Source organism: Squalius cephalus (assembly GCF_949319135.1).
Source record: "Squalius cephalus genome assembly, chromosome: 4".
In the NCBI taxonomy this organism is placed as follows: Eukaryota; Metazoa; Chordata; class Actinopteri; order Cypriniformes; family Leuciscidae; genus Squalius; species Squalius cephalus.
This window is the reverse complement of record NC_137125.1, coordinates 13,208,091-13,220,813: the sequence shown is the minus strand read 5'-3', so window position 1 is coordinate 13,220,813 and position 12,723 is coordinate 13,208,091. Positions and strand designations below refer to the sequence as shown.

At 37.1% G+C, this 12,723-nt stretch overlaps 1 protein-coding gene across 1 annotated transcript; it reads right to left on the bottom strand.

Annotated features, from left to right (window-relative positions):
- Positions 1-3,185: 3,185 nt before the first annotated feature.
- On the bottom strand, positions 3,186-9,995 carry LOC307157410 (membrane-spanning 4-domains subfamily A member 4A-like). Its single transcript, XM_079869342.1, has 9 exons — positions 9,957-9,995; positions 9,257-9,437; positions 8,855-8,965; positions 8,688-8,762; positions 7,780-7,908; positions 6,640-6,750; positions 6,269-6,331; positions 5,223-6,122; positions 3,186-4,352 (listed from the first exon to the last, which is right to left on the bottom strand). The coding sequence occupies exons 2-8, from the start codon at positions 9,410-9,412 to the stop codon at positions 6,030-6,032; spliced, it is 738 nt and encodes a 245-aa protein (XP_079725468.1). The 5' UTR covers positions 9,413-9,437; positions 9,957-9,995; the 3' UTR covers positions 3,186-4,352; positions 5,223-6,029.
- Positions 9,996-12,723: the final 2,728 nt, after the last annotated feature.

The following is a 12,723-nucleotide window of genomic DNA, read 5'->3' as shown; positions in this document are numbered from 1 at the left end:
ACTTCATTTGTCAGTAGGGCAATATGATTTTTGTTTATGTTGCTTAGAAATTTGAGTGATAGGCTTTGTCCTATTTAATTTATGTTATTTATATTTCATAATTTTTTTCTGTGGCATTTTTTTTCTCTGCTGACAGTAGGCTACAATGTTAAAATAGCCTAATATTTATATTGACACGAACACATTTTTTTTGTATAGCATTTATAAATATTATAGGCTACTTAATCTCCTTTTCGTTAGAGACATTTGAATGTGAGATTATGGAAACGAGATCTAAATTTTGCGGACCCGTCAGGTCGGGAAATAAAGCGGGTGAACACCGAGTGTATTTTAAGCGGTTGCTGAATAGAACCTTGTGGGAGTGGGACGAAAACAAAACAGTCCCGCGCAGACCTCCTTAAACCTTAGGTGTGTATGAGTGTGTCCCGAATAAAAAAAAAAAGGAATAAAGTTCAAAAGTTGGACTATAAGCGAATGAGGCATGATTGCTATCCACACCTTTATTAAAATTGCTGTAATCTGTTACCACAATAGTAGCCTACTTGATCTGTTTAAAATGATTTCCTTGATATATGCCTAAGGTGTTAAAGTAAAAATCAAAATTAAAATTTGTCTAATCCAGTAATTATTTTTTTCTATTTTTGATCTGAGCACAATCAGAAAATCAGAAAACCCGTTGTTATTAGTTTTTTCATTTTAGTTCAGGAAATAAATAATGGAAAAACAAGTCGTTTTTCATCTTTTTATTTTTGGTTTTAATTTGAAAAAAAAAACGATTGAACTAATGGTCCACGGACGGTGACGGACCCATCATATTCCGCGATTATAGGCCTATATAAGAATATTTCATTTGTATCCATAGGCCTACTCTGTGTAGCAGGCCCGCCATCTACTGGCTAAAAAAAATATTGGCCCGCGGCCAAAGTTACATGCCGACCCCTGCTCTATATTATGGAAGGTAAGACTATATCACACTCATTATTAGTATTTATTATTCATGATAATATCTTGCAACCTTCGAGTTGTTAACATAAGTATGTTATAAATGTATATATTTAGGTATATTAACATAATGTTTGTGACATACACAGTTGATGATGACCTGATGACCACCGGCAGGCTAAGTATCTTGTCAAATCTCTTAATTGTACATTGGAGTAAGGTAAGTGAATGGAGTCCAGGTAAGTACAGTGCATGCATCATTATTTTGCAATTTGATTTTATGATGGCACATTTGACCAATTCCAAACCACATCAATCTTAACAACTACTATTAATTGTGTATTTTAGATGTGCATAAATATTAAGCAGGTTTTCTTTTTGCACATATGAATAGAATGTGTTTTTTTATATCACTTATAAATAATTAAATACAAAATTAATGCTAATTATTACGATTAATGTGGTTTGGAATTGGTAAAATGTGCTAGGAAAAAAATATGCATGCACTGAAAATGGAAAAGGAAAAAAGTTTTGAAATATCTTTTAAGTATTCAAGCTCATCAGTGCATATGTTTGGTCTCAGGTGGAAAATGCTGTGTCCAGTGGGCTCACTGGCATTGCCTGCACAGATGAGCAGCGGCTCTGGAATGTGGGGACCCAGAGGAACCTCTGCCCGAAGCGGTTAACGGACATCACCTTTTCCCACCACCGAGCCACCGATGTACTGACGTCAGAGGTAATGCCCAACAATGTCCCTCTGCCTCCCACTCCTTCATTTTGCTCCCAGGGTGAGCTGAGAGAGGGTCTCAAACATCTTCAACTGCCTGTGTCAAGCCTTCTGCACAAATGTCTGAGTGCTGCTCAGACACAGGAGCCAAAAAAGCCTGCATCCTCCTTACCACATGCTGACCATGATGGCACCAACATCTGCCAGAGGTGCATGGTGTTTTATGACAGTTTCGTGGCCATTGATCTCTTAAAGCGTACAGCATTGGAGCGTGTAACTCTTGAACAGAGTCCCTCTCACTTGTGGCATGACTCTCGCAAAGTAAGAATCACGGCAAGCACAGCAAAGAAGGTCCCCAGCAGAGTCAACCCTCAGACCTTCCTCAGAGAGCACCTCTACCCCAGGTTCCATGGGAATGCAGCCACTTACCATGGCTTAGAAAGCGAGGCGTCTGCGATACAGTGGCTAGAGGGTTGCAGGTTCTCAGTCAGCCGCAGAGGCACAGTTGTGTGTGCAAGCGAGCCCTGGCTGTCATCAAGCCCAGATGGAGTTTTGAACTCGGAGGAACTGCTGGAGATCAAATCCCCTCTCCTTAAAAGTGGCGAGACTCTGGAGGATCTCTTCAGAAGTCAGAGATATGATGTGAAGATGGTGGAGGGGACACCTCAGCTGCAGCCAAATGGTCCACGGGGCTTCTATGTGCAAGTGCAGCTTGGAATGTTCTGTACAGGGCTGAGGGCCTGTAAGCTGCTCATCTGGGCTCCATCACAGCAAGTTCTGCTACAAGTCCCATACAATGAGCAATTCTGTGCCAAGACTGTAGATAGACTGAAAGCATTTTATTTTAAGTATATGCTCCCTCATGTGTCAGATGAGTTTCAGGCAGGCCGTCTTTTGCTATCCACAAGATACATGCAGCTTTGTAAATAAGCAGGAATGCGAATAATTAGGGTTAAAGGAATAGTTCACTTTCAAAATAAAATTCTGTCATCATATACTCACCCTCAAGTTGTTTTAAACCTGAATTAATTTCTTTCTTCTGCTGAACACAAAGGAAGATCATTCTTCAAAATATCTTCATGTTCAGCAGAAGAACGAAATTCATACAGGTTTAAAACAACTTGAAGGTGAGTATATGATGACAGAATTTTATTTTTAAAGTGAACTATCCCTTTAAGGATAGTATATTAGATAATTGGGGTGGGATGCATTTTAAATTGGTTGTGTTAAACGAGATATATTTGTGATTTAGTGTTTTAGAAAATATAAATGATTAAATAAGTTTTAGAAAATCACTTGTGTTTGATGTTTTCAGGAAGCTAGAGACACCTTCTGCTGACCTTAATGTAGATATATTTCACCATTTTATTTTCATCAGTAATAAACCAAGATGGTATTCATTTGCAAATTTGACATGACTTATTCCTTCTAACCAGAAGACTTAAATTAAGTTTTAAGGGGAAATCTACAGAGCTCACATTATATGGTTTTATAATAAATTACTGACAGGTAACATCTGGTCACATTGTAAGGGTTTATTAAACATCTGGTCACACTGTAAAGGTTTATAAAAATAACTATTCACAAAGGTAACATCTGGTCACATTGTAAAGGTTTATAAAAATAACTATTCACATTGTAAAGGTTTATAAAAATAACTACTTACACTATTTACACTGATTAGTTCAAGCAGAATGAAAGCAAAAAGTATCGACAGACATGCAACACAACTACAAATAAACATTTATCCATCTTCTATATCAGAAATGATGTCGCTTCGAAGGTTGCACAGGGCTGCACAAATTCTTAGAATTTTATCTATTTTAGGGGTGAGGTTAATTGGAACGGTTTGAGAGAGGACTTTGAAGTTTTTAAGTCGACATATGACCCGCTCAACGTGGACACGTACATTGGCGATGCGCCTAGTGTTAGTGGTGTCTTCTTCAGAGAGTTGCATGCCTCTCTTGGTGAATGCTGGAAGGACAAGTTTCACCTTCCTTTCATAGAGGAGATCGGTAATGGTGAAGCCTCTGTCTGCCATTACTTCATCGCCTGGACGAAGGTATTCCAGGAACCCTGAATTTGCGGTTATGAATTTATCACTGCACCTTCCTCCATATGCTGGTGAGATGAACATGATCAGTCCACATGGTGTAATGGAGACCAGGTATTTAATGGTGTTCTGGCCATAGTAATGGCTGTAGGACTCACCTCTCGAGTCAAGGTTGCGTGGCTTTTGAAGGGGTGTCTCTGAACAGTCGATCACACATGTTGTGTTTGGAAATTGCTCTCTGAAACACTGAGGCATTGTTGCCTGGATTGTCTCCCTGGGAAGCCATGGTATGTAACACCTCATCTTCTCCTCCATGATGTCAAGCCAACACGAAATCACCGTGTTGGTGATTTCACGAAATCACTGAATGGAACGCATCCAGTGTCAACCCTGTGTAGAGCTGACAAAGGTGGTCGTTTCTCAGCAGAGTTATGTACAATGGCACTGGCTCAACGCATTGTGTTCCCATTTCAGATGTTGGTGGCTTCAGGTTGAGTTTAGATTGTGAAGTGTAGTTGTGGTCAGAGACAGATGGATCCTCCCATTGTGTTTCTGCATCACAGGTCTGGGGCATGTGGCTGTGATCATCCTCACAGTTGTCCACTGCATCACTGACGCTCATTGATGCATCTATGGAAAAAATATAACTATACAATTTTTTTTACATTAGTACTTAAAATAGATCATGAGATTTAATGTATGATGGACCCATAGTTACAGAGAACAGTGTGTAAAAGAGAGATCCATTACAAACACAAGACAGTATACACACACAATCTCCTCTATTTAAGTCAATATCAATATCTGAAAGAGAGATGTAGCTAGCTGGCCTGCTTACAGGAATAACGTGAGCTATTATAAGACTGAAATGTAGCATAATATGTTATAATATCGTGAATATTAATTAATTAATTATTTCAGACCCGTAGGTCCATATCACAAAGTAAACGAAACATAAGAAATATGATATTTAACGTTATAGTTGGGCAATGGTAATAATGCAAGGTTCGTTGTATTTTGTTATTACATGGCTCGGCTGAATTCCAATGTAGAATGCGGTCTGTTATTTCTTGATAACAGACCGCTGCGAGCTATAACAGACCGTTGCCATGCAAAACAGCGCGTTGCTATGGACGCGGAACGGACTATTTTCTTTGGCGGAAGCAATACAATCGTTTTTAAAACAATAAACTCCTTTTTAAATCAATTATTTGTGTCAAATTAATTATTTATTTTGTAGGTAGCCATGTAATAAACGGGATAATGTATAGAGAGGCGGTCGTTATAGCGAATAACAAGCCCTTCAGGCTGTCAAGACCCCTCCGCTTCGCATCGGGGTCTCGTTCAGCCTGTCGGGTTTGTTATTCGCTATAACGACCGCCTCTCTATACATTATCCCTTACTTAACGGCTCGTTACTGATCTTAAATGTAATCATTGAATCACGAATCTAACGTTAGGCTAACAAGCACATAGATAACAGTTAGGTAAGTTAGCTTACCTGAATCTGACAACCGATTCAGCACCCGGCGGGACTTCTTTGCCGGAACTTCGTAGCCGAGCCATTTCTCGGGGTAAGGGTGTTCGTCAGTCGGCTTCCCGTCCATAAAATGATATGAACACACATAAGGGCGCTTGGGTGGGCACTTCAAGTTTAGCGCCTTCCGCCATTGCCTCAGGTGCTCCTTGTCTTTGGTTGGTGGGTGTAAATCGTAAACTGCACCACAACACTCAGATCGCATCACATTGTGTTCGTAACACAGTTTGTTCAGTTGTTCTCGTCTCTTGATCCAATTATTATGGCAGCCTTTAACTGAACATATAATACTCAACATATTGTTTACGTCTAGAAACTAGCGTACCGGTATGTTCTCTCAGCCGGAAGTTGAAGTCCCGCTCAGCCGGAAGTAAGATGACAAAATGAGCGTAATGGCGCCGCCCTTGTTGCCGTGGAAAATAAGGTGAATATATCACTATATGCGTCACATGACTAAACTTACGTCAATGTTTTAAAAAAACTCAGTTTTGACAGTCCACACTACAACGCCACAACAGTGTTTTCAAATTCATCCACTTTGGAGAATGTTTTTTATTAATAAAAATGCGTCTCAGTGTGGACAGAAGGACAAAACAGAGAGAAAAAACTGCTTTTTCTTTTTTTTAACAACAATGTTATTTATCACAAGTTTAAACAGCATTTAAAAGATGCCACACGTATTAGTGTGGACAAGGCCTGAATCACTGGAAGAACCCGTGTGTCCTGTGAAAGCATCAAACCCAACAGCAGGACCACAGCTCTGTCCACTTTTTAATATTCATATTTAGGATCAGCACATTCACTGTATTGTGGGGGAACATCTGCAGGATCGTGATTCATGGAAGAGTCGCTCACCAGAGGTACCTGCAAGAAAAACAGGTATGCAAATCAGCTTTATTGCTAATTTATTGATCATTCTAATCAATTCTTGAACACACACACACACACACACACACACACATATATTTTCCACAAAGTCCCATTAGACTGGTGCTACAAGCTTCTCTTACCTCTGATGGATTGGGTCTAAAGGCATAGGACTGTGGAATAACAACTTGGTAACGTGGAAGCACCTTCGGAAAAATACACGTTGCGTTTTATACCTTCTTACTGCAATATAAATTTAATAACATTGGATGACAGTTCTAGTATTACAGGTTTATAGTCAACACTATTTCAAATGGAAAAAGGAAAAGACAAAAATCCTGCTGAAATATTTTGGTGTCGAAACTTGTGCAGATTATTGAAAACAATAGAAATTGAAAAACTACCCGTCTTTTTGTCAATCTGAAAAATGTCCTAGCAACCACCCAGAAAACCCTAGCAACTGCTTAGCAACCATAGCGGCCACTCAGCTTCTAGCCCTGAACACATCACTCACCTGTGGAGAACAAGCGTTGGCTTTACAGGCAAATGCTGACAGAACGATGGAGATGATAAACTCAAGGATAGTGAATACCAAGGACACACCACGGATCCCCCGGAAGAGGGTCTGAGAAAACACTCATCATTAGCACTAATATCAATAAAATAAATGATAGTTACTCACTCATACACTGGCTGCAAGTGCAGAATGTACAATCCTTGAGGTAATGTATGTATGGTAATATAACAAATCAAACTTAATGTATAATGTCAAAGCCTTCTTGCATGGTAAACAGGGCTTGACATTACATTTTTTGCTCACTAGCCACTGTGTCGTGTTTTCAGAAGTTACACTCAGCATTTTCACAGGCAACAATTTTACCAAATCCATGAGGAAAAACTGCCATATAGATATTTTTACTACTATCTCATAATTTGGCTACAGTCAAACCACAAATTATAGCAAAATAAAGTAACTGTGAAATTCTTCATCCAAATATTCTTCATACAGTGACTACCAAATTATTCAGACACTTTGACCTGACCATGTTTTGCTTTAGTGTTTTTCTTTAATTGCTAATGTGACCTTTTTACACACAGACTGAACAAAATTAAGCATCGCTTGGTAATTGGTTGACCTAAATTGGTATTATGTAATTGTGTAATTAAATTTAACAGATGACAGCTAATCAACCTAATTCATTTGTGAGATAGTCTAACAGAAGGATGGACAAAACCAGTGAAATATCAACTGATTTGATAACTCTGAGTTCTTGTAGTTATTATCATTTTCTAAACTATAGCGAATAAACTGATAATGTGAGAAATGTTGAAGGTGTCTGAATATATTTCTGGAGCAAATTAAATGAGAGAGGAGAGGCGGGTTTGTGTGTAACTCGCTGTCACTATTTTTGACCACTACATTGCACTTAGTTTTTTATTTCAGATGATTTTTTAAAAGACTACAATTGATAAATGTATATATGAAATTCAGTCCGCCGAAGCGATTAGTAGGAGTGACTGTAACACGGCTGAAATACACACGCATTTGACGGGTGTTAATATCAAGACGTAAATTATTAGTAACAGTAAGTGGTCTATTAAATTCTTCTATTAAATGCAAGTAAAACTGTGACTAGAAAAGTTGTTAACATACCTTGTAATTATAACAGTTATATCTATAGCAGTAAGGGATATATCCTATAGACAACTCCAATGAAAGGATAATAATGGAAATGCCTGCAGTTATAGCACTTGAGATGGTCATTCCAAGTGAACCTTTCACCTATAGACAGAAAAACAAGTTAATTAGTTAGAAAGCACTTTACCCAGTGTGTTAAAGCAGATCATGAAACAATATATATGGAGCACTATAATAATAAAGTTGCAAGTTGCAATTATAAGGCCCAAGAACTATTCTTCTTTAATAGAATAGCAATACATTCATTCATTCATGTCTGGCAACTTGACATGTTTTCTGTATCATGTAAAACTAAAGGTAATTTGGAGATCACCGATTTCTTTGCAAACTGATTAGATTTTGATTAGACTTCATTGCTCTTTATGAGAATATAATGGATTTTATGCATAGTGGGGATGTTTTGAAACATTTTTATTCATTAAAATAAATCATGAACTCATCACTGCATTTGCAGAAATTGTAAAATCTTTTTTCTTATTAACTTATGAAGTAACGCAATATTTTTACTCTAATAGCTTATCTTTTTTTTCTTTTTTTTACTGCTGCTGTTAAAGTAATAACATTAATTTTACATCGTGATGCTGAGCTACAGTGAAATGGTAGAAAAGACAGATGCATTATTTGTGTTAGTCAATTCGCCTATGAGGCTGGTCTACCGCGCCGCGCTAAGCCTCATTTGCGCTGCAGGACCTCTAGACGCGCGTAAACGCGTCTTTACATTGACTTAACATTGAAATCACTCGCGCCAGACGCTCAAGAGTGAGTGAGTAATCAAAAAACTTTTGCTTTAGCCTCAATTGAGTGAAAGTTTGAAAAAAGTTTTTTGCTTGGACCCCTGAAAATAACAAGTGATTTGCATATACCAAACACAAACTGGAGGAGGCTTTGCCTTGGAGTTTATTTTCTGCAGCAATGCAGAGTGATCCTGCGATAATGTACTGAGAGGAGAGAGAAAGGATTCTTCTGTTAGAATATTTAACTTGTGTTAGAAAAGACAGAACTGTACTTAAATTGTACATTGTTTCCTTACGATGAGAGATCCCCAATAAGGAATACCACTGAAGACAAAGAAGGATTCTGCATTGACTGTAGACACGATTCCCAACAGGAGAATCAGCAGACCGATCATTATCTGGACAGTCTGAGGAAGACCAGAAAACAGGTTCTTATTGCAGGGGAATAGTGAATCACAGTTATTAGCTGAGCAGGGTTGCACGCTCAAATAGCCACTTGATTATCCACCGCAGCTGTTGCTCATCAATATGGGCGGCCATGACAGGTCGCCGGAACCGGCCTGGTGTTACAGGGAACTCGTTCCGTTCATCGTAGTTCCTATTCGTCACCCGGTGACATCCTAATGCTTTTTTGTTTGTTTTTTTCCATACCTTTCCTTCACACGTATAAAAATAAATTTTATTGAAAGATTTCTCACCCCAAGTGCTTTTGGTTGGCCTTTCAGGAAAGCCTGAAGTCCTTGAGGAGCTGAAGCTGTCTGTGGCACATTAACAGTCGCTGGAACCGTTTGTTGTGGGGCCTGAAACTGGATGATCAGCGTCGACGAGTTTGTGGGAATGACGGTACTAGACATTCTTGATTCTGAAACTGAAATTGACCTGTACAGAATAAAGACATGTAAAAACATGTGAAGAATAAAAATGAGAAACCTCAGTTTGTTTTCATGGCAAGAGTTCAAAAGATAACACCAATTCAATTTTATGAGGAAAAAAAGGTCTGAAAATGTTTTAAATATACAGAAAGAAATTATGGATTCTTGATTTGGTATGCAACTGAATGCACTCTTCAGTAGTTTTTTGCTGTGTGTTCTTATAGAGATATATAGATAACGCATTCTGTGGTGTAATACTGTTTCCCAGAATGAAAGTTAAAGTGGGTGGAGCTCAGATGTTTAGGAGGGGTGGCAAAGCTACACACTGTTTCCAGGAAATCAAGTCTGACACACTACTGTAATATAATCTCTTTTCACAATAACAATAATATTAAATTAAATCTTACTTAATTTGTCTTTGTTGTATTTATTGTAATCTGCATGCTGGTTTGGAAACAGACTTGTAAATATTGTACAAAACATGTGACATAACAATAATAAGCACAGTCAAAACCATTTATCTTACCTTATTTGGAACAAATTTGGCCAAATAATCAGTAGTTCAAGACTTAAATAGAGAAAACTAATTGACTTTCTTGTTTTTGGATTGTAAAAAACAACAAATTTTGCATCATACTGTATCATTTGTGTTAATTATGGGCATATAAGCCAAATTCATTACCTTTAGTATGCTGTTAAAAACGAAGTGAGGAAGCTGGATCTTCCAGACAAAAGAAAACACAGGGCTAAAAAAACGACTAGACGAGGAAACAAGGAGAACTCTGGGAAAATGAGGGTGGGGAAACAGTGGAAGAACTACAAAGACCAAGTACAAGACTACAAAAGGACAGGAAATCATAAAAGATAAAAAATACAGGACACTAAACAGAAGACCTAACACTAGTGCATCCCAGACTCAAACTCATCATAAGGTATCCCTGAGAGTTAAACATCTAAAGCCATACTATCACACACAAGCAGGAGATGAGACAGATATTCACTGAGCTGAGGCCTCATTTATAAAACTTTCTGTAGATTTCATACTAAAAGTCTGCGTACGCACAAAAAGTTTTCAGATTTATAAAACCATGCATGCCAGAACCTGCTCAAAAATCCCAGTCAGCGGAAGATTGTTTGTACATGCATCTCAATCCCCGTCCCCTCCCCGAAATAACCATACATGGAGCTTACAGTGCCTAGTTTAACTATCTGTATCATTTTCATTCATATTTCCATCCAGATTATACCATGTTTTAACACCATCAAAGGTACTACAAGACATTGGAAAATATTAGATACGGAATATAAATGGCATTTGTGCTGTTCACATTACATTGCTAAAACTCATCCAATATCCTTGCTATGTTTTAGAATAAATATTAAAATATACATAAAAACTATTGTATTGTATAAACTATTTCTCAAATAAAGTTTTTAGAATAGTGTTGATTTATTAATTTCCACAGGTCAAATAGTATTTTAATTGTTTTAACCCTCTTGGGTCTAAGGTGTTTTTGGGGTCCTTGAGATGTTCTGACATGCCCTGACATTTGTGCTTTTTTCAGTTGCTTATAAACATATTAATGGCAAAGGTGTAATTACACTCTATTTAGCACAAAAATATATTTATCACTATTTATACATAATATGTGAGCAACATGTATGTACATGTTTGTATTTTTGAGAGAATAATGTTTATGCATGGTTATTGAAAAAACTAAAAACTAAAGTTTCTGAAATAAGGCCACAAAACACATACTAAATATGTGTCAATACGACTTTTGACTAATGGATGTTGTCGCCTAGAGTTTTTTCTTCAAAATGATCTGAAAATCATCCTGCCTAATCATTCAAATAAAACAATACATTAATTTAAATTTTGCAAGACACTTTCTGTTTGGAAAGGCAATATGCGAGTGGGGGTCAACGATCTAACACCATCATGCATATTTAGTGGGTCGCACCTGAGGAGACAATGGGGCCCGCATACTTAATGAGCCATTTATTCAGGTGTGTCACTGAGCCACAAGAAAGAATGCAAGAGCAAAATGTATGTGTGTGAATATATATATATATATATATATATATATATATATATATATATATATATATATATATATATATATATATATTCTACCAAATTGGTTCACAGTTGGAAGCATCTCATTTTTTAATATTTTTCCACAAATTGTGCTTGCAAATTGTATAATATCCAAGGAAAACATGTCTAGTAATTGTGCAGTTAATTCTCATACTGTATTTTCAGTTTTGGAATATTTATCCTCTCCCCAAATTTGTCACTAATAAAACACAATAAATATTATTTAAAGAAAAGGCTTATATTTTCCTTTTAATAGTTTGTTTACATCTACCTTGTAAATAGATTTTATTTAATTAAAAATGTTACAATTACAACAACAATTCAAGTGTAATCTTTCTTCGTAAAAACTAAAGTATACATTTTATCATACATATTTCAAAGTTAAGGATTTATTACTTTAAATATAGCCTAGGCTACATTGGAACAAACACATAATAACATATTATTTGATTACTTTATTTTTGACAAAACATACTATATTTAACATATGAGCAAAAATTGGCAAACAAAAGCTTATTTGAGGTGGCAGATATTTGACAGTAAAAATGTATAATCTATCCAAAATCATCATTCATCATTCATTCACACACAGAAACGCGATTCAAATTTAAACTATCTTTTTGCGAGCTGTGGTAAACAGCGCGCATCTCTGCCGTTCATTCATTCACACACAGAAACGCGATTCACTTGAGAATGAAAAAACTTACTACCGTATTCCTCAGCTCAGCTGCATTCGTTGCTCCTCGAAATACCCGCACTTCTGAGGTACATTTTCCATTATTATTATTCTGCAAACAGACTTACAGGACAATTTCACTCTGCAAACAGATGTACAGGACAATATCACTCTGCAAACTGACTTACAGGACAATATCACTCTGCAAACTGATGTACAGGACAATATCACTCTGCAAACTGACTTACAGGACAATATCACTCTGCAAACTGACTTGCAGGACAATATCACTCTGCAAACTGACTTACAGGACAATATCACTCTGCAAACTGACTTGCAGGACAATATCACTCTGCGAACTGATGTACAGGACAATATCACTCTGCAAACTGACTTACAGGACAATATCACTCTGCGAACTGATGTACAGGACAATATTACTCTGCAAACTGATGTACAGGACAATATCACTCTGCAAACTGACTTAAAGGACAATATCACTCTGCAAACTGACTT